Genomic DNA, 18,570 nt, shown 5'->3' with positions numbered 1-18,570 from the left:
AGTGGGGGATTTGGAACCCACAAATGGAATATTGGGATGTTGGGAATGCCTGCATTAAACCATGATTTAGCAAGCTAGGGTGCTTATATCGAAAAGTACTTGCCACCTGCTGTTTTATATGTTACATAAAACAATTTCCTCTTGCTCTCTTTTCTTCCTTAAAGCTCATCCTTTTTGGTTTGAGTAATCAGTTGGTGGTTTCTTTTAAAGAGGAGAATACTATAGCTTTTAAGCACCTGTTTCTGAAAAACTACTCTGGGGTCGATGAAGATGACTACAGTTGCAGTGTGTACACACAGCAAGATTTCTACAATAGCATCTTTTTTGCAATTAGTCAGGTAAGTGTCTAAATTGGTGTCTGAATATATGAGTGAAAACGGTTCATGCATCTGACTAGAAATGGAAATGCTAGTATGGTCAATTCAGTGGGCAACTGAACGTGAGAACTGAGAATGTGGGATTTATTTGATTTACAGGCTATCCATCTCCCATGTTTCTACTGAATCCCAACTTGAAACTGAGATTCAGTGCAGTGATATAAAATCTCTGGGATTATGCCTTCGTTATGTCCTAATAATTTAACCCAACACCTACTTTTTTTAGAAGTGAAAATTGTAAATTCATGTGCTTGCCCAAAGAATATTCTAGATATTGGCCACCTTTGCTGAGCCTGTAGCTACAATCCAACTCCTTTGCCACAGGGAAATAATAATTGACTTTTTAAAAACTTGGCATACTTTTGTTATGCTTCGCGGTAGTCATTACAAAAGGAAGTTTCTCAAAGTCACAGATTTCCTTCTAAGTAAATGTGTAACTGGGCAAAAGAGGTAATAGTGAATACCATATGGTGCAATTAATACAATAATTCTCTATTATCAGAGTCTGGAACTTTGTTTTCAAAATAAATGGAATGTTTCAAAGTCCTTCGGGAATAGGGCGGTATAGAAATTGAATTAAAGAAAGAAAGAAAGAAAGAAAGAAAGAAAGAAAGAAAGAAAGAAAGCTAATTTCAAGCTTCCTGTTTAAATATCTGTGTTTTTGGATGTCTTATAATCCTAGTTGAGGCTACCAAAAATAAGAGTATTTCTTCTTTTGTTTGCATCTAGTACCAACAACTGAAGAATATATCACTGGGCACAGTTGGTTACAAGCAAGATGAAGATGACATGGCTGGCTTACAGATATGTAAGCAACAATATAAGAAAGGCACAATGCTTTCTTCTAATGATACTTTGCACATAGACAGTACTATCGAAACAGGTACTTTGGAATCAGCATGATACTGTAGCTGTCCATTTGATATTTCTAAGTTTTTCAAAACTTGGGGGCAAAACTTGTAGTTAGTTTCTGATTTCAGATTTGCCCATAATATACACAAATAATCATTTGCCTTGGCTGCCCAAGGGTCCCTTGTCTGTAAATAAAGCAATAGCATTGCTCTCAGGATGCCACAAAGCGAGGTTAACACAACAAGTTATAACATAGTTCATATTTTGACATGATGTACTGTGTCCGTTAGGTCAATGCTATGCTTTGTTTTAGGAAACTATTACACTGTTTGAAATAAAGCATTTTTCTTAGGTTTCTAAGTGAGGCAATGGCCTGGTGGTGATTTCGTAATTCCTGGTTTATTTTTGCTTCTCACCAAAGTCTCTAATTAAGAGATGCAGGACACGCTATGTGAAAAAATGTGTGTGGGTAGGCAGCAAGCCAGACATTAACTTCCAAGCTATGGTTAAATTGCTGATCTGAAAGTCTGACTCTGGCTTTTTCATTAAAGCGTGGTTAGTATGATCCGTGCCATTGGACAGTTGTTTTTGCAGCTTAACAAACTGGGATGTGAACCACGCTTTTTTGCTAGTAAAGAAATGCCCTTTCCCTCCTTTTATAGTGTGCCTTGCTGAAATACGGAAGTATAAATTAACCCCCAATTCTTGTCTACCTGAATTGAGGAACTGTTTGAGAACTGAACAGGAAATTTAACCACAGTTAAATTCATAGTTCAAGCTTGCTTAAAAGTGAAAATGGGAAATCTTTAGGCAATCGGAGGGCACATTTTTATATTATTCTTTTTCTTCAGTGTGTAGATAGGTTGGTGATATAATGCATCTCACACGTTTTGGATTTGTTTTCTTTTGATCTGTGATTTATCTGTTTGCCAGATCAGCTGCGGACATAGGAGTCTTATTTGTGAGGCATGTGTATTGACTATTTCTGTTTTGAGATCTTTCCTTGTTCCAGAATGGATAACTTTAGTTTCCGGATTTTAATAAAATGGGAGCTTATATTTCTTGTAGCAATCAGACAAAAGAGCAGAAGGTTTATGGGAAGCTCATGAACACTTCGGGTCTTTGAACTGTAAGGGGATTATCTAGTGTAGCCTATGCCTTTTGACTGTGCTTAGGCTTTGTGGTTCTTTGTGCATTGTGTCAACCTCTACAAGTAGTCCTCATTTAGCAACTGCTCACAGTTAGGATGGTGACAAAAAAGTAACTTTGCAACCCTAGGAAAGCTGAAGTAAGATCATAAGCTCTGTTGCAGTTTCATTAAACAACAGTTTTGCTTAATGACCCAGAGGTCAAATCTCAATTGTGGTTGGTAAACAAGGACTACCTGTACAGCCAATGGACTGATTGGAAGAGGGGTTTGGGACGGGTACCCAGATAGCTTATTTGTGTAGAGTTCACATAAGCTGTATGACTCAACTTGTTGATTCATCTATATGCTTCTCTTGGTTTTATTATTTAGATATTGCTTATATTCCAAACTGGATTTAAAGAATATAAAATTATAACTTGAAACTGTGTTTCTTGTATAAAATAGAAGATGGTGATAATAATGATTTTTGCATAATCTGTGCTTGCTTTGAAATCATGTTGTTACACATTGCATCTTTCGATTTCTCAAGCCTATGCCATATATTTGGAGGTATTTAAATATATCTTTTACTTCCTTCTTCCAGAATGCATTCATTTGAAACCTCAGGATCTGTCCACTAAGGAAATAAGTGACTTAAAGAATTCAACATTTTTCAACCTTGAGTTCTATAGGTAACATGCGGTTTTTAAAGCCAGTTTCTGTTTCCTCAGAAAAAGAAAATGTTGTAATGGTTTCTCTTTTTCCAGGCTCATACAGATTGAAATTTATTTTAAACTAAAAGGCATTGATCTGCAGACAATTCATACTCGTGAACTGCCTGACTGTTACGAATTTGAAAATACTGTGAGCAATTTTTTATTATTTCACCTATAGAAAATATCTTTTTCTCTTCAACCACTTTTTATGTTGGCATTTCTTATACATTAGTTTAATGCAGGTTAATGACCAGTCACTTAATTATTATTTGAAGTTCCAATGGATTTACCCGGGAGGTACTTAAAACCTAGATTCAAAGTTCTGACAGTCAGACCAGCCCCCTTTCATGGTCACATGACTGAACTTTGGTTTCTCTACAGTGGGGCTGCATTTGCAGCATCCCACGGTCACATGATTGCGTTTTATGACAATTTTGCTGAAAACGGGCATTTACTTCCAGTTTTTGGCCAAGCTGCACCCATAGCGAACCATTTGTTTGCCTAGCAGCCACTGTAAAAAAACTTCATAAAATCAGGTCAGTCGCATGACTGATCTTTTTCACAACCATCACCAATTATGACCAAGATGAGCAGACTCCATTACCATCGTAACTTGAGGACTACCTGTATTACCGTAGTTTCTGGCGTATAAGACTACTTTTTAACCCATGAAAATCTTCTCAAAAGTCAGGGGTCGTGCTGAAAATTTAGGGACAGGGCTGGCTGGAAAACCTGGAGCGGATCTCCCATTTAGTCTGCGCAGGGAAAGCGGGACCAATTGGAGAAGAAGCTGCAGTCTGTGATTTTTTACAGGCTGGGGTCTGGGCGTCTTTTCTTCTAAAGTTGAAGAGCAGCTGTAGTATATCCCAACTTGAGCAGCTGTAGTATATCCCAACTTGAAAGGCAGGTGGGGAAGGCAGCGGCTTAGCTCTAAGGACACATTTGACTCAGGAACTGGGTGGGCTGGCTGGAAAACCTGGAGTGGATCTCCCGTTTGGTCTTTTTTTAAAAAAATCCCATTTATATCCTGCCCTTCTCCGAAGACTCAGGGTGGCTTACAATTTAAAGCACAAATCAATTTGCTTAGCAATAGCCTTCATTCTGTGTATATGCCTGTTTATTAGGGCTTTCACCCCCCCCCCCCAAGCAGCATTATTACAAAGTCAGCTTATTGCCCCCAACAATCTGGGTCCTCATTTTACCTACCTTGGAAGGATGGAAAGCTGAGTCAACCTTGAGCCTGGTGGGATGCAAACCTGCACTAATTGCAGGCAGCTTGTGTTACTTAAGGCTCTGCGCAGGGAAAGCTTTAGAGTGAATTAGGAAAAGTGAAAAAGTGAATTAGGAAAATAGGGAATGGTTGCTGGAATCAGGGGCTGCCACAAAGAAGAGGGAGTCAAGCTATTCTCGAAAGCACCTGAAAGCAGGACAAGAAGTAATGGATGGAAACTAATCAAGGAGAGAAGCAACCTAGAACTAAGGAGAAACTTCTTGACAGTTAGAACAATTAACCAGTGGAACAACCTGCCTCCAGAGGTGGTGAATGCTCCAACACTGTAAGTTTTTAAGAAGAGACTGGCCAGCCGTTTGTCTGAAATGGTATAGGGTTTCCTGCCTTAGCAGGGGGTTGGACTAGATGACCTCCAAGGTCCCCTCCAACTACTTCTTCTTCTTCTTCTTCTTCTTCTTCTTCTTCTTCTTCTTCTTCTTCTTCTTCTTCTTCTTCTTCATTCTTCATTCGTCTTCTTATTATAGTTTAATCCACTTGCACTGTTTTATGTTTACATGTTTGATGACAAACAGCCTTATGTTTATAAGTGACAGTTTTCCTACTAAGCACCTGCATGTCATAAGCATTTGAATTAAAATTACCATATTAAAATCAAATCTGATGTTTTTTAATTTTTATTTGGTGTGCGTTGGAAGAGGGGTAGTCTTATACAGCGAGTATAGCCCAAACCCTATAATTTAACAGGAAATATAGGGGGTCGTCTTATACGCCGGAAAATACGGTATGCATTTCTTGTACATTAGCTTATTATACTGTAGTGGGCAATACACTGACCTATGAAGAAACTTTGTTCACAAGTCAAAGTTTTTTTTTTGTATGTAATGCATCTGTATGTAATATTTCATAAATATTTTTAATGGGAAAATTAGCAGTGATTGTTGTTCAAGCGATTTCCCATACTAAGATATCCAGTTGCTCAGTAACTCTAGTGCTGTTCTACAATGCACTTACAAAGCTTTGTTCTTTGGTGGATTGAAAAAAAAAGTAAGCTGCTGGATGTTTTAGTCTTCAGGGTGCAATTGAGATAAATTAACTGGTTGAGACAAAAGTTAACTGTAAATTGCTATCTTTCAGCGATAATAACAAGATGCATAAACTATATTGTCAAGCTACTTTCTGAAGAATTACTGCTTTTATACCTATGAATAGATGTAGGAGTTTGTAGCTTTTAAAAGAAAACCTATATAGGATGATCTTCCCAACCGTTTCTATACCCCGCACCCTTAGAACGCTTCTGATCTATTCTCATATCCCTTATAAAAGTTCAAAATCATTGCAATGAATTATGCATAGACACTATAATTTTGAAAACTCAAGTTTTTGCACCCCCTGGAATATTGTCTCGCACCCCCGGTTGGGAACCCCTACTCTATACAAAGCCAGTTTAGTGTAGTGGTTAAGGCACCAGGCTACAAGCTGGGAGACTATGTTCTAGTCTTGTCTTAGGCACAAACCAGTGGGTGACCTTGTTCAGTCACTGTCTCTCAGCCATAGGATGAATGCAATGAATGCAATGCATGCAATGCATGAATGCAATGACAAACCAATTTTGAAATCTTGCCAAGAAAATTGTTCCCAAAAATTGGAATTCTCCAGGCAATTACCAGGAGTCAACAACGACTCAAAGGCATACACCCACATGACTTAAAGTACATATCCATTCTAGGGTGTCAATAGATTTTTTTAAAAAACAAAAGCTTTTTTTCCTTGACAGATTACTTTTAACAATATGGCTCACAGTGGTAAAATGAAAATATATTTTGATACTGATGCTGACATTCAAGAATGTAAAGACTGGAATATATCTGGCTCTCGTAAGTATCATGCATACTTGAATAAAAAAACCTGGAAGCCTCCTTTTTTTTATGGATAGAGCCATTTTGCCTCGAGACTGTGGCGTTGATGGCTTAAACATTGTCAACAATGGAGAAAATTTGACTGGGTCATATTTCTTGAGCAAATAGATATGCGCTTGCATAACAATAGCTACGTGGAGGAGCAGTGTTTATCTTTTCATGTCATTATTCAGAAATAGAAGCTGCCTTGGATTTATTTTTTTAATTCAACAAAGAAAATGCATGTCTAAAATCACCATCAAGATTTTCCTTTTATATTAAGATGTAATAAAATACTGAACAAAGAAGCTCAAAACCATAAAAACTAAGCTAAGCTAACATTGTCATTTAATACAGAAAATGTATACGTGGACAATTATTGTGCAAGCATTCTTCACAAGTACTGTGGATAGAGAATTACATTTTGAAAGTCTGTAGATCAATGTTTTTTTTCCTGTTTCTTCATGCTTCCTTCAGGATGTACTGTACTTAAAGGGAAGTGACTTACTGCAATTAATTTATCACCTCTGAAGCGACTATATCTATACTTTTTAAGTCTTTAATTTATTGATTTTTCTATTTCCCTTAGTAGTTCAGAAGAACACACAGTATATCTTGGTTTTTGATGGGCTTGTTATAGTGAGCTGTTTCGCTTCCCTGATTCTCTGCACACGATCTATTATTCTTGCTCTAAAATTGCAAAAAGTAAGTATGCCTCATTTCTATGCATGCATTTTATTTTTCCAGAATAACAGAAAGTAAGAATCATTCTTAATATGTTTGTCATATAGTTTGATCAGAAGTCCTATTTAAGACTGAAACTGTAACAGCAGGATATATTTTTGAAGATAGGAAACTCATATTCTAAGTTTTCTTGCAATTAACAGTTGCTGATTATTAGAGCTTCGACTATATTTAAGCATGTTAAATTTTCATTTAAGTCAGTTTAATTAATCATCAGGTGGAATCCCAGACATAGAGGACATAGAACATATATTATTTAATTTTCAATTGTATAAGAAACAGACACATCAAGATCTTGTACTGCACATTAGACAAATGGACTATTGGGATCCTTAAATTAAAATAATACATTCTGTATGCATCAAAATTCTAAAATTACATATAATACAGCCCTTTATCTAAATGTGCAGTATAATAAGAATTTCATATGTGAATCTGAAAGGGTAAGTTGTAGGGTTGACATAGAACACAGGTCTGCAACCCTGCGGCTCCCAGTCCTCTGACATGTGCAGTCCAAAAAAATAAAATAAGTGGGACTAAAAAAAGTTCAACCAATCAATTCAAATATGCAGGGTAGGTGCATATCTCGCCTTGGCTCCACTCTTCAGTCAAACCCTGTTCTGCGCATGTACGCACATGCGCACACATTGTTTGCGGCTCCCAGTTTTTCCTTTTGTGAGGGAACCAGTTCCGAGTGGCTCTTTCACTGTTTCAGGTTGCTGACCCCTGACATAGAAACATAATTTGCATTTTCTTTTATTCTTGTCTTTTATGCTATTTTCTAACATATAGTCATATTTGTGTTCAGTATTTTATATTCTGATATGGCCTAATGGATAATAAACAAAGTATTAATAATTAACTAGAAGAATTAAAGAAATTTCATGTTGATATAACATTACCTATTTGGGACTTTTAAATATTGATCTTCTTTTCTCTCCACACTCTGTCATTTTACTCAAATGGATTAAGAAAACTGGAAATTGAACAAATATATTTTTTTCATGATTTAGTTCATACATAGTGTTATAAAGTGGTTTGATTATTTTGTGTGCTGTGTATGCCACCCCATTAATGGTTGAGGGATACTTATGAACCCTGGCTGGTTCAACAAACTGTAATTAAAATTCTACATTTGGAATGGGCCAAACCGTGTAAGTTGTTGAACACAGAACTGAATGTATGAAATAGCTTAATTTCTTTCAGCCAGAGACTGAATATTTGCAATGCACAACAGGAATAAGCAGAAGTTTAAAAAGAATGAGATCTTAAATGTTAGTCAATAACTCTCTTCTATAGTGTGTGTATACATTAGAAATAGATGAAGTTGTTTCTAAAATATTTCTATCCTATAAGATAGTCATAAGCAATTCTGGGATTGTAGTTCAGCAATAGCAATAGCTGAACTATAGGTTCCTTATCTTAATGCAATTCCTATGATGATCACATGGTGACATTACCATAGTAGTGGTGTGATGTTGATTAGTAAATCATTCTTGTTTTGAAGCATTTTTTCTTCTTCTTATGTTACTCTTTAAACCAGAGATTTGTGAATTTTTTCCTCGAGAAGTATAAACGCCATGTATGCAGTACAGATCGTTTAGAGTTCATAAATGGATGGTATGTTCTGGTGATCATCAGTGACATGATGACTATCATTGGCTCAATAATGAAGATGGAAATAAAAGCAAAGGTAATCCTTAAAGCTTTAGCTACTTTTGGCTTGTGAGAGATGAAAGAATCCTAACCTCTAAAACACTGATTGAGATCTGAAGAGGAATCAGCTCTTCCTCTTTCAGTGGCTAACTTTTTTCTTCTTTTTTCAGAATCTTACAAGCTATGATGTTTGCAGCATTTTTCTTGGAACATCCACTCTATTTGTTTGGGTTGGAGTCATTCGATATTTGGGCTACTTCCAAACCTACAATGTAAGCTCAAGTAGCAAAGTGCCAGAAACTGAGTGTTCCCACCTACACACACACATACACGCACACACACGCACACACACGGTATCTAATGGACTTTCTCCCAATTTCCCAGGTACTCATTTTAACAATGCGAGCATCTTTACCCAAAGTTCTCAGATTCTGTTGTTGTGCTGGGATGATATACCTTGGATACACTTTCTGTGGCTGGATTGTTCTAGGACCGTACCATGAAAAGGTATGTAAGTGATCTGAAATGTATTCTTTATAAGCAATTAAGAACTATTATAAAAGACTATTGCATACAAACATAAACTTAGAGGCAAATGGGTATGCTCTGTGTCATACATTAGTTGAGTTGTTCATAATTCAAATCATAGTTCTAATTGCTAAAGGATCTTTTATATCTGAAGAAAGAGACTGTGTGGTACTCCAGTCTTCATTGGTGAAGGAATTAAATGCAACTATTGAGTTTGTTTATGGGTGACTTGAAAGCTGATTAATGTATCCATTATGATTTCTCTTGCAGAGGTTTCTTGCTAGAGGGCAGCATTGTATCATGCTAGTTAGCTTAAAAGAGAAATCGCTTCTTCCGTAAAATGATATTAAATAATATTAAAGATCGTGGTTTTCTGACTTTCTCGTTCAAGGCTCTTGGGGAAAAAAAAAAACATTTGAACTTGCCAAAAATTGGCAGGGCAAATGCTAAAATAATCTTGATACCATTTTTGAGAGACTAAAGACTGCCATGCTCCCGGGAAATATATAGTGGTGCTTAAAACTTTGTGAACCCTTGTGAATTTTCTGTGTTTGTTCATAGAGGAGATCTCAAATGTTTTGTTCTCCACACAGGTCCTAAAACTAGATAAACAGGACCCAGTAAACAAATGAATCGAAAATATTATACTTGTTCATTTTTTTATTGAGGAAAGTGATCCAGAGCTACATATTTGCATCTGGCAAAAATAGATGAGCTTTTGCTTTCAGTAATTGATGCCCCTCCCCCTTGACCAGCAATAACTGCAGTTAAACATTTCCAATAATTGTTGATCAATCCTACACATCAGCCTAGAGAATTTTAGCCCATTCCTCCTTGCCGAACAGCTTTACCTCAGGGATGTTGGTGGGCTTCTTCACATGATCTGCTTGCTTCAAGTCCTTTCATGCCACTGCTATAGAATTAAGAGCAAAACTTTAACTTGGTCATTTCCAAACTATTAACTTTCTTCTGCTTTAACCATTCTTTGGTTGTGCCCTTTTGTGTTTTGGGTCATTGTCTTGTTGTATGACTTACTTTCCCTTGACCTTTACAAACAGATACCCTGGATTTTTCTGTAGAATTTGCACAAAGTTATATTTTGTACGCATAATTTGAATTGTAAGATTCAGAATTCAGAATTTCATCATGATGGCAAGCCACCCACCATGATACTGCCACCACCATGTTTTACGGGTGGGATGTAGTGTTTATCTTTTGCCAACATAACACTCATTTATTTATTTATTTATTTATTTTATTACATTTATATACCGCCCTTTCCCTGAAAATGTAATGTTGATTTACTTTTCCAAATGATAAGATTATGCTATAATGCATATTAAAATATGTTTTTCCCCCTGAATTGATTTTATTACATTTGTTGTTGTTCTTTTTTCAGGAGATCAGAGGAGCTTTAATTCTTATTGTAATGAAATTTATTGTGACTTGACAGTTTCCTCCAGGAACAGAGGAAGCTGATGCGCCACCACACTCTCAACAACCTTCGCCAAAAAGCGAAGGTTGGAGACTGGACGATAGTTATTTAAAACAGCCGGGTCCAAAGCAGGCTTCTTGAGGAGGGGTCTCACCACCGCCTCCTTCAAGGCGGCAGGGAAGACACCCTCCTTCAAAGAAGCAGTTATTACTGCATGGAACCAGCCTCGTGTCCCCTCCCGGGCCGTATAAGCTAGCCAGGAGGGGCACGGATCCAACAAACAGGTGGTGGTGCTCAGTCTCCCCATGATCCTGTCCACATCATCAGGGGAAACAGGGTCGAACTCAGTCCAGATAACGTGCTCAAGACCGCCCGATTCCTCCACATCAGACTCTGCCCAGTCAGAGTCCAGACCGGTCCGGATCTGAGCGATTTTGTCCGCCAGATGATGACTAAACTCCTCGGCTCGTCCCCGCAAGGGATCCTCTCTCACCTCCTGGTTAAGGAGGGAGCGAGTTACCCTAAACAGGGCGGCCGGGCGATTATCTGCGGACGCGATAAGGGCAGCAAAGTAGTTAGACTTCGCCGTCCTTATCGCCGCAAGATAAGACCTTATAAAGGTTCTTAATTGCAATCGGTCAGATTCGGATCGGCTGGACCTCCAACCGCTCTCTAGACCTCGTCTCCGACGCTTCATCTCCCAGAGCTCCACAGAGAACCATGGGGCCCAACGGGATCTGCGCCGGGTCAGAGGTCGCATGGGTACAACGCAGTCAAGTGCCCTGGCGGCCGCTGTTTCCCAGGCATCCACCAGAGCATCGACTGGGCTGTGGGTAAGGGTGATGGGTATAGGCCCAAGCGCCCTCTGGAACCACTCCGGGTCCATTAGGCGCCTGGGGCGGAACCACCTAGTCGGTTCCGCCGCCCAGCGGCGGGGGGTGGCATAACGGAAAACCAGCCTCAGGAGGTAATGATCTGACCATGACAGGGGGGTGATGGACGGGGAACCCCCTCCCAGATCATCCAACCATTGTCCAGATAGGAACACCAGGTCGAGAGTATGATCCCCCACATGAGTCGGGCCCTCAATAACTTGGGTCAGGCCCATGGCCGTCATGGAGGCCATGAACTCCCGAGCTAACTCCGACGACCCTCCCAGTGACGGCAGGTTGAAGTCACCCAGGACTATAAGCCTGGGGAATTCCACCGCCAACCCTGAGAGAGTGTTGAGCAGCTCAGGCAGGGCTGTTGCCACACAGCCGGGCGCCAGGTATGTAAGCAACAAGCCCAACTGAGCCCGAGGACCACATCTCAAGAGGAGGGATTCACTCCTGGCCATCTGGACAATGGTGGCCTCCCGGGGACACAAAGTCTCCCGAATAACCACTGCCACCCCGCCGCCCCTGCCCTGAGCCCGTGGCTGGTGCAGCACCCGGAAACCTGGAGGGCATAACTCGGTAAGAGGCACCCCTCCCTCCGAACCCAACCAGCTTTCCGTGATGCACACTAGATCCGCACATTCCTCCTCGATCAGATCATGAATGAGGGGAGCTTTGTTAATTACGGATCTAGCGTTAAAATAGACCAGCCTGAGCTCAGGGACCTGATCACCCTCATCCCCGGGTAAGAGGGTGCCAACCGGAGGGTCGGAGCGCGCCACCGCTCGGAGATAGCGGGGGCCTGATCCCGGGTGTTGATATGGCCCTCCGCGCGAGCTCCTGCTGCCATTTCCTATCGCCGTGGGGATTTGAAGCCCCACCCCCACATTCCCAGAACCAGCAGCCACCTCCCCCGTCCCGTCAGGACCCCTAACAGGTCCAGGCTGAGTGCTGGTTAAAGATTCCCTCCCCACCCTCCTATCCCTCCCCCTCCCTAACCTTTTAAAATAACCGGCTAAAAATTTTATCATTCATGCTAAAAAAATTTATTTTGGTCTCATTCCATTACAAAACACTCTTCGAATAGACTTCTGTCTTATCCATGTGGTATTTTGCAAACCGTGGATGGGCAGAAGTGTTCTTTTTGGAAAATCGTGACTTTCTCCTTGCATCCCTGCCATGCGCACTCCTGTTGTTCAATATTCTCACAAACCTTCACCAATGCAAAATAGGATTTTAGTTCCTTAGAAATTACTTTGGTTTTCTTTGAGATCTCATGGAATACTACATGCCTTGTTCTTGGTGTGATCTTGGTCGGTCAAACACTTCTAGGTTGAAGAATGCTAGTGTTGAATTGCCCTCATTTGTATACAGTCTGCCTGACAGTGGACTGGTGGAGTCCAAATTCTTTCAGTCTGGAAGTCCTTATAAATCCCTTTGAGACATGACACACTTCCACATTCCTGGATTGTGAAGATCAGACTTCGATAGTGAATACCCAGAATTCTGTTCTCTAAATAAAGCAGGACTTTTATCGTCCTAATGATTGAAACACCTGACTTTTATATCTCTTTCAAATTAACTAATAAACCTAGAGGCTCATATACTTTTGCCACACGTAAATATGTAACTTTGGTTCATTTCCTCAATAAATAAAGGAAAAATATAACATTTTGAGTGTTTATTGGGTTCTATTTATCTAGCTTTTGGACGTGTGAAAAACAATCATATTTTAGGTCCTATTAAGCAGAAATATTGAAAATTCAAAAGGATTCACAAACATCTAAGCACCACCATGGAAAATGCTGCTCTCTTCAGTGCAGGACATTTTGTTTTATTCCCCCGAACCTCAGTCTCCTCCATATATCATATGGAACTTCTATCCACAAAAACATTGACAGTCCTTAATGGTGCTTTTTAGTGAAATCTATTACCTAAATCTATTACCTAAAGAGTATGAGACTTACCATGGAAAGCAGCTTTTAGAATTATGGTTTGTGTTTAATTTGCTAAAAAAATCATGTGGAATACTATAGCACATTTATACAATTTGGAAAAAGATGCTCTATCGTATGTAAAACCTGCATTCACTCTTTGAAATCTACATTTTTTTCTGCATATGTTTAGTTATCTTTGTTCAATCCAGCTTTAGCAATGTTTTGACTTTTAGTAATGAGTTGTAACCTCTTTATTAGTTTTTTTAAAAAAGAAGATTGGTCTAAAATTATCCTGAAATGCCACAATAGCTGTTTCTGATGTTGGTTATGTTCTGTGCTCTCTACTTCTAGTTTGAAGATATGAACACTGTAGCAGAATGTCTCTTTTCTTTAGTCAATGGTGATGACATGTTTGCTACATTTGCTCAGATCCAGCAGAAGAGTACCACAGTCTGGTTATTCAGTCGATTATACTTGTATTCCTTCATTAGCCTCTTCATATATATGGTACTCAGCCTCTTTATTGCCCTCATTACAGATGCCTATGACACCATAAAGGTAAAATATACTGTATTAAGTACTATTTCAGGCTATGGGAATTTTCTTAAAGGTGATCTGGAGCTCACTTAGAGAAACATTCAGACATAAAATGTTATGTGTAAGGTTGAAAATTCATAGAATCTCATTAGATACAGTGCTTTTTAAAGCAGCGGTCCCAGTGGTGGGATTCAGCCAGTTTGCACCGGTTCAGGAGGACTGGTAGCTAAATTTACGGAGAACTGGCTGGCTTCCGGAAGACCAGTCTAGGCCTCGGAGGCCTGGAGAAGGCCTCTGAGTCCTAGAACAGCCCACCGGTAGTGCATGGATACCACTTCTAGAACTCTGTTCTAGGCCTGGGAGGCCTGGTGGAGGCCTCTCAGGCCTAGAACGGCCCACTGGAAGTGCGTGATGCCATTTCCAGAAGTCCGTTCTAGGCATTGAAGGCCCAGGCCTGCATCAAATAAGAGAACCAGTTGTTCAGGTATTTGAATCCCACCACTGAGCAGTCCCCAAACTTTCTGGCTTGGGGGAAGAAAGGGGATGGTTCTGTGTGAGCAGCAGACGTGTACGCATGTGTTCCTACCACTCGTGCAAATGAAACTTTGCACACAAGTGAGTATGTCCGCCACTTGCGCAAGTGGAGCTTCATGTGCACTCTTACCCGCCACTTGCGCAGCCCAGTTCTGAACAGGCCACAGCTGAGGGGTTGGGGACCCTGGTTTTAAAGGTTGTTTTAGTAGTGTATATGTGCCTGTTAATGAAATACTAGAAAGTTAGAAACCATTTCCTTGAGTACACTTATTTTTCAATCTTGAAGTTATTACCATATCTAAAGTAGCTTCTCTGAAGTGGGTAGCTGAGTAAATTACAAGAGGCTGGGAAAAGCAGAAGAAGTTGGTCCTTCCCTATCACAGTCATCCTTATACAGCAGTAAGAAAGTGAACTGTACCATTGTAATACAACTTTCAGGATGAACAATCTAATTCAGAAAGCAAATTGAATGATCCTTATCAAGGAAGTGAAAGAATATTTGTGGTTTCATTAAGTAATAGATGAAGTACTCTAGCAGAATTAGGTAAGAAGGTAAGATGTTCAAGAAAGCACTTTTCTCTCTTTGTGAGCAGCATAAATAACATTAGATTTTAATCTTCCAATATATTTCAGGCTGCAGATCTCTGCTCAAATGATAACTCTTCTCACAAATCATGCCCCCTTCCCACAATAGGTCAAGAAATAGGAAGTCCAGGCAGTGTAGAGTTTACGTTTACGTTTTACGTTTTATTTAATTTATATACCGCCCTTCTCCCTGGGGACTCAGGGCGGTTCACAGGGCATATAAATAAAAATACAATACTATACAAAAGTTAAAACAGAGATTAAATCAATGCCCAATTAAAAAACAATAATACAATCTAAAATAACAATTTAAAACCCAGCTCCCCCATCAGGCCAGACCGGCCAATTCAAACAAATGGGTCTTCAGACCACGACGGAAAGTTCGGAGGTCCGATGCCGTCCGGAGCTCCACCGGCAGTTGGTTCCACAAAGCCGGGGCACCCACAGAGAAGGCTCTCCCCCTGGGGGCCGCCAGTCGGCATTCCCTGACCGGAGGCACCCTGAGGAGGCCCTCTCTGTGGGAACGCACAGGGCGGAGGGGAGTTGAAGCCGGCAGCAGGTGGTCCCCGAGGTACCCCGGACCCATGCCATGTAGGGACTTAAAGATCATAACCAAGACCTTGAACCTCACCCGGAAGACAACTGGTAACCAATGCAGCTCGCGGAGCAAAGGTGTAACATGGGAGTACCGGGAAACTCCCAAGACAACTCTCGCGGCCGCATTCTGTACCAGTTGGAGCCTCCGAGTGGTCTTCAAGGGAAGCCCCATGTAGAGAGCATTACAGTAGTCAAGGCGAGAGGTCACGAGCGCATGAGTGACCGTGCACAGGGCATCCCGGTCCAGATAGGGCCGCAACTGGCGCACCAGGCGAACCTGGGCGTAATGAGTAAAATTAGTAATGTGAGTAAAACTGTTTCCTAAGAGATTATTCTGTACACTCCTGTTTCAGAAATACCAACAAACTGGGTTCCCAGTTACAGATCTTCATGAATTTCTAAAAGAATCCAACAATGGCCTAGGACAGCGGACATCCATGAACATCTGTTGCTGTACAAGGTTGGTATTTTATTCCCCTGATTCATTATATATTTTTCCTGTATATACTTGGGTTCTCTTGTTATGGACTCTTTTATGAAACATAGCTGGAAACATGAATACAATTTTTAACATCTTTCCCTTTTTTTATACTTATCATTGAAAAATGACTTGAAATTTAGGAAATGAAGGAATCATCATTCTTTTTCCTGGGGAAGAACTCTGCTCTTAGGAGCAGTTAAGTTTGCTTCTATTATGGCATAAATGAAATTTTATATCATTGGTTGTATTTTTTTCACAATTAATTAATAAATTAAAAACATGAAAAGTTTGTACCCATTCTTTTCTGGGGTGAAGTTTATTATTTACTTAATAAGTTTGTTGAGAAGCACCTGAAGCCAGCAAGAAAGAGGTAACAGTTTTTCTATAACTGGGTTTATGTATAATGTTAATAGAGGATTTTAAAAAAACAACCCCATGGTTAGCAACCTGGTTCCCATAAAGCTAAATAATACTGGATAGATTTTCAAGATGGATAAAGCATTAATAAACAAAATGCTTTAGCAATGAAAGCCCAGGATCTTAATTATATTCGAAGATGGGGATTGCATTATTAGTGTTTAAATTCTATAAACATTACAATAACACCCCCAAATTTATTAAAATGAAGATACTTTAAGAAAATTGAATTTTCAAGACCCAAGAGTCCCAGTTTCAGAAAAGTGACATTTCAAATACTTTTTACATTCTATGTATGGCAATAAAACCTAGATACTGACTGAGTTTGTATAAACAATTCTACACACAATTATTTCAAACTATTCAGTAAGCAAAACTGCATTCGCAAGTTCATTCGTAGACTTGGTCAGTATAACAAGGAGAGCAGTCCCATATAACCTTGAATGAAATTTAGGTATTAGTTGAAGCATAAGTAGTATGAACAATAATTGCATAAAACCTGTACTCCAGCTCCTGATTATATTGTAGAATCTGTCACTGCAACTATTTGCATTATTCCCACTGTAATCTAATAATGACAAGAGAAGAGGCTCAAACTTGTTTTTGTGACCATTAAGAGGATACAAAGAAGAAATATGCTGGCCCACTGAGGAAATCATAATGCTGAAGTCAGCAACTCTTTTATGTCGTTGAAGAGAAAAGCAGGAACTATAGAAACGTAGCCAGGAAAAAGTTTGGCTTGAGAAAATGGCTCACAAGAGATAGTAGGCTGAAATGGATGAGAATGAAGCCATTGGTGGGGAGAGTTGAAGAAAAAGCAAAGCAAGGCAAAAATAGGATGATGCAAACTTCAAAGATATCTATAATTAGCAGATATCCTTTGGTATAAAGTGATTGAAACAGAAAACAAAGCAAAATATAAGTTTGTAAATTCTTTACTCTGGGAAAAAGATTTTTATTGTAACAACTTCACAGAAGGAAAACAGCTGTGTCTTTTATAAACTCTCTGAGGACAGGGTATGACCGTGTAGGAAAACGGCTAGCTAATGATGATGAAATAAACAAGATTTCAGACATGCGATGGGTATAATTGCTGAATGTAGGAATATAGATTAAAGCAACCAGGGCAGATGGCTCTTCTGATCCATTCCTCTAAACTCTTCCTCTGTTAACTGCTTCCTGTTCAATAATATTTTATTTTTGCAGTGTATGTAACTTTTAGTACTTGACTTAGCCAAGTATTTTTAGGTCAAAATTGGGCAGATGTGTAGATGTGACCAAAGTCTTAAGTCATGATTTTGTTAATGGATCCTGATTTTGAATAGATATGACCCACTGTGAAGATAAACAGCTTATGGAATATCTGCTATTTCAATTGAAGGCCTAGGAGAGGCTTATCATTTTCTGCTGTGTTCTCTAAGTAATTTAGATAAAATCACAAAGTTTGGGCTTTTCTTCTCGAATTACTTTTTTAAGGCACAGGATGGCAACCATTGGAAGTATGCAGCTGAGAAGAGGGATAAAGATGGCAAGGAAGGGCACATAAAGGCCAGTTATTATTTTGGAGAGGGATGGCAACCTACAAATTACTAACGCTAACATTTTGATTGGTCCACTCATACCTCCTGCCAACGTTTTTTTATTCCTTTGCTGATCTAAAATAACGAACTATTTCTTCTTTCTACAGGCGGAAAAGTGACGATAACCTTTTACTGATTAATTAAAAATGGTTGGCATGGCCCAAATTATCAACAAACTGCTGGAAGCTGGCCATCTTGACTTTATTGGAAACACTGTGTGTTCAAGTGTTTTCCACAAACTCATGATCTTAATGTAGCTCAAGGAAAAAGAAGCAGCAGGGGTTTTTTTTGCAGTCAACAATGGGAAGCCCAAAATTTGTAGTACAAGTGTTGGATGAACAATTTATAAATTAATTGCAATAGCTGATCTTAAGAAGAATGTGCATTGGGCTCCTGAATCTTAAGTAATTGTTACACGCTTTTCAATTGTAACTTGCTTTCTAAATATTTTTATATTAAAG

At 39.4% G+C, this 18,570-nt stretch overlaps 1 protein-coding gene across 1 annotated transcript in view; it reads left to right on the top strand.

Moving 5' to 3' along the window:
• Positions 1-18,570, top strand: part of MCOLN2 (mucolipin TRP cation channel 2) — a gene marked incomplete at its 5' end in the record, with an annotated part of 22,039 nt that extends 3,469 nt beyond the window's left edge. The window contains 12 exons of the mRNA XM_083358150.1: positions 165-338; positions 1,107-1,260; positions 2,963-3,050; positions 3,126-3,222; positions 6,080-6,179; positions 6,790-6,905; positions 8,488-8,637; positions 8,771-8,872; positions 8,985-9,107; positions 13,730-13,936; positions 15,985-16,091; positions 18,217-18,570. Of these exons, the coding sequence (XP_083214276.1) occupies positions 165-338; positions 1,107-1,260; positions 2,963-3,050; positions 3,126-3,222; positions 6,080-6,179; positions 6,790-6,905; positions 8,488-8,637; positions 8,771-8,872; positions 8,985-9,107; positions 13,730-13,936; positions 15,985-16,091; positions 18,217-18,253 (1,455 nt within the window). The 3' untranslated portion in view covers positions 18,254-18,570. The remainder of the gene's footprint in view (positions 1-164; positions 339-1,106; positions 1,261-2,962; positions 3,051-3,125; positions 3,223-6,079; positions 6,180-6,789; positions 6,906-8,487; positions 8,638-8,770; positions 8,873-8,984; positions 9,108-13,729; positions 13,937-15,984; positions 16,092-18,216) is intronic.

Source organism: Vipera ursinii (genome assembly GCF_947247035.1).
Source record: "Vipera ursinii genome assembly, chromosome: 3".
NCBI lineage: Eukaryota > Metazoa > Chordata > Lepidosauria > Squamata > Viperidae > Vipera > Vipera ursinii.
Note: the sequence above shows the minus strand (reverse complement) of the source record. Positions and strands in the feature narration are given on the sequence as shown.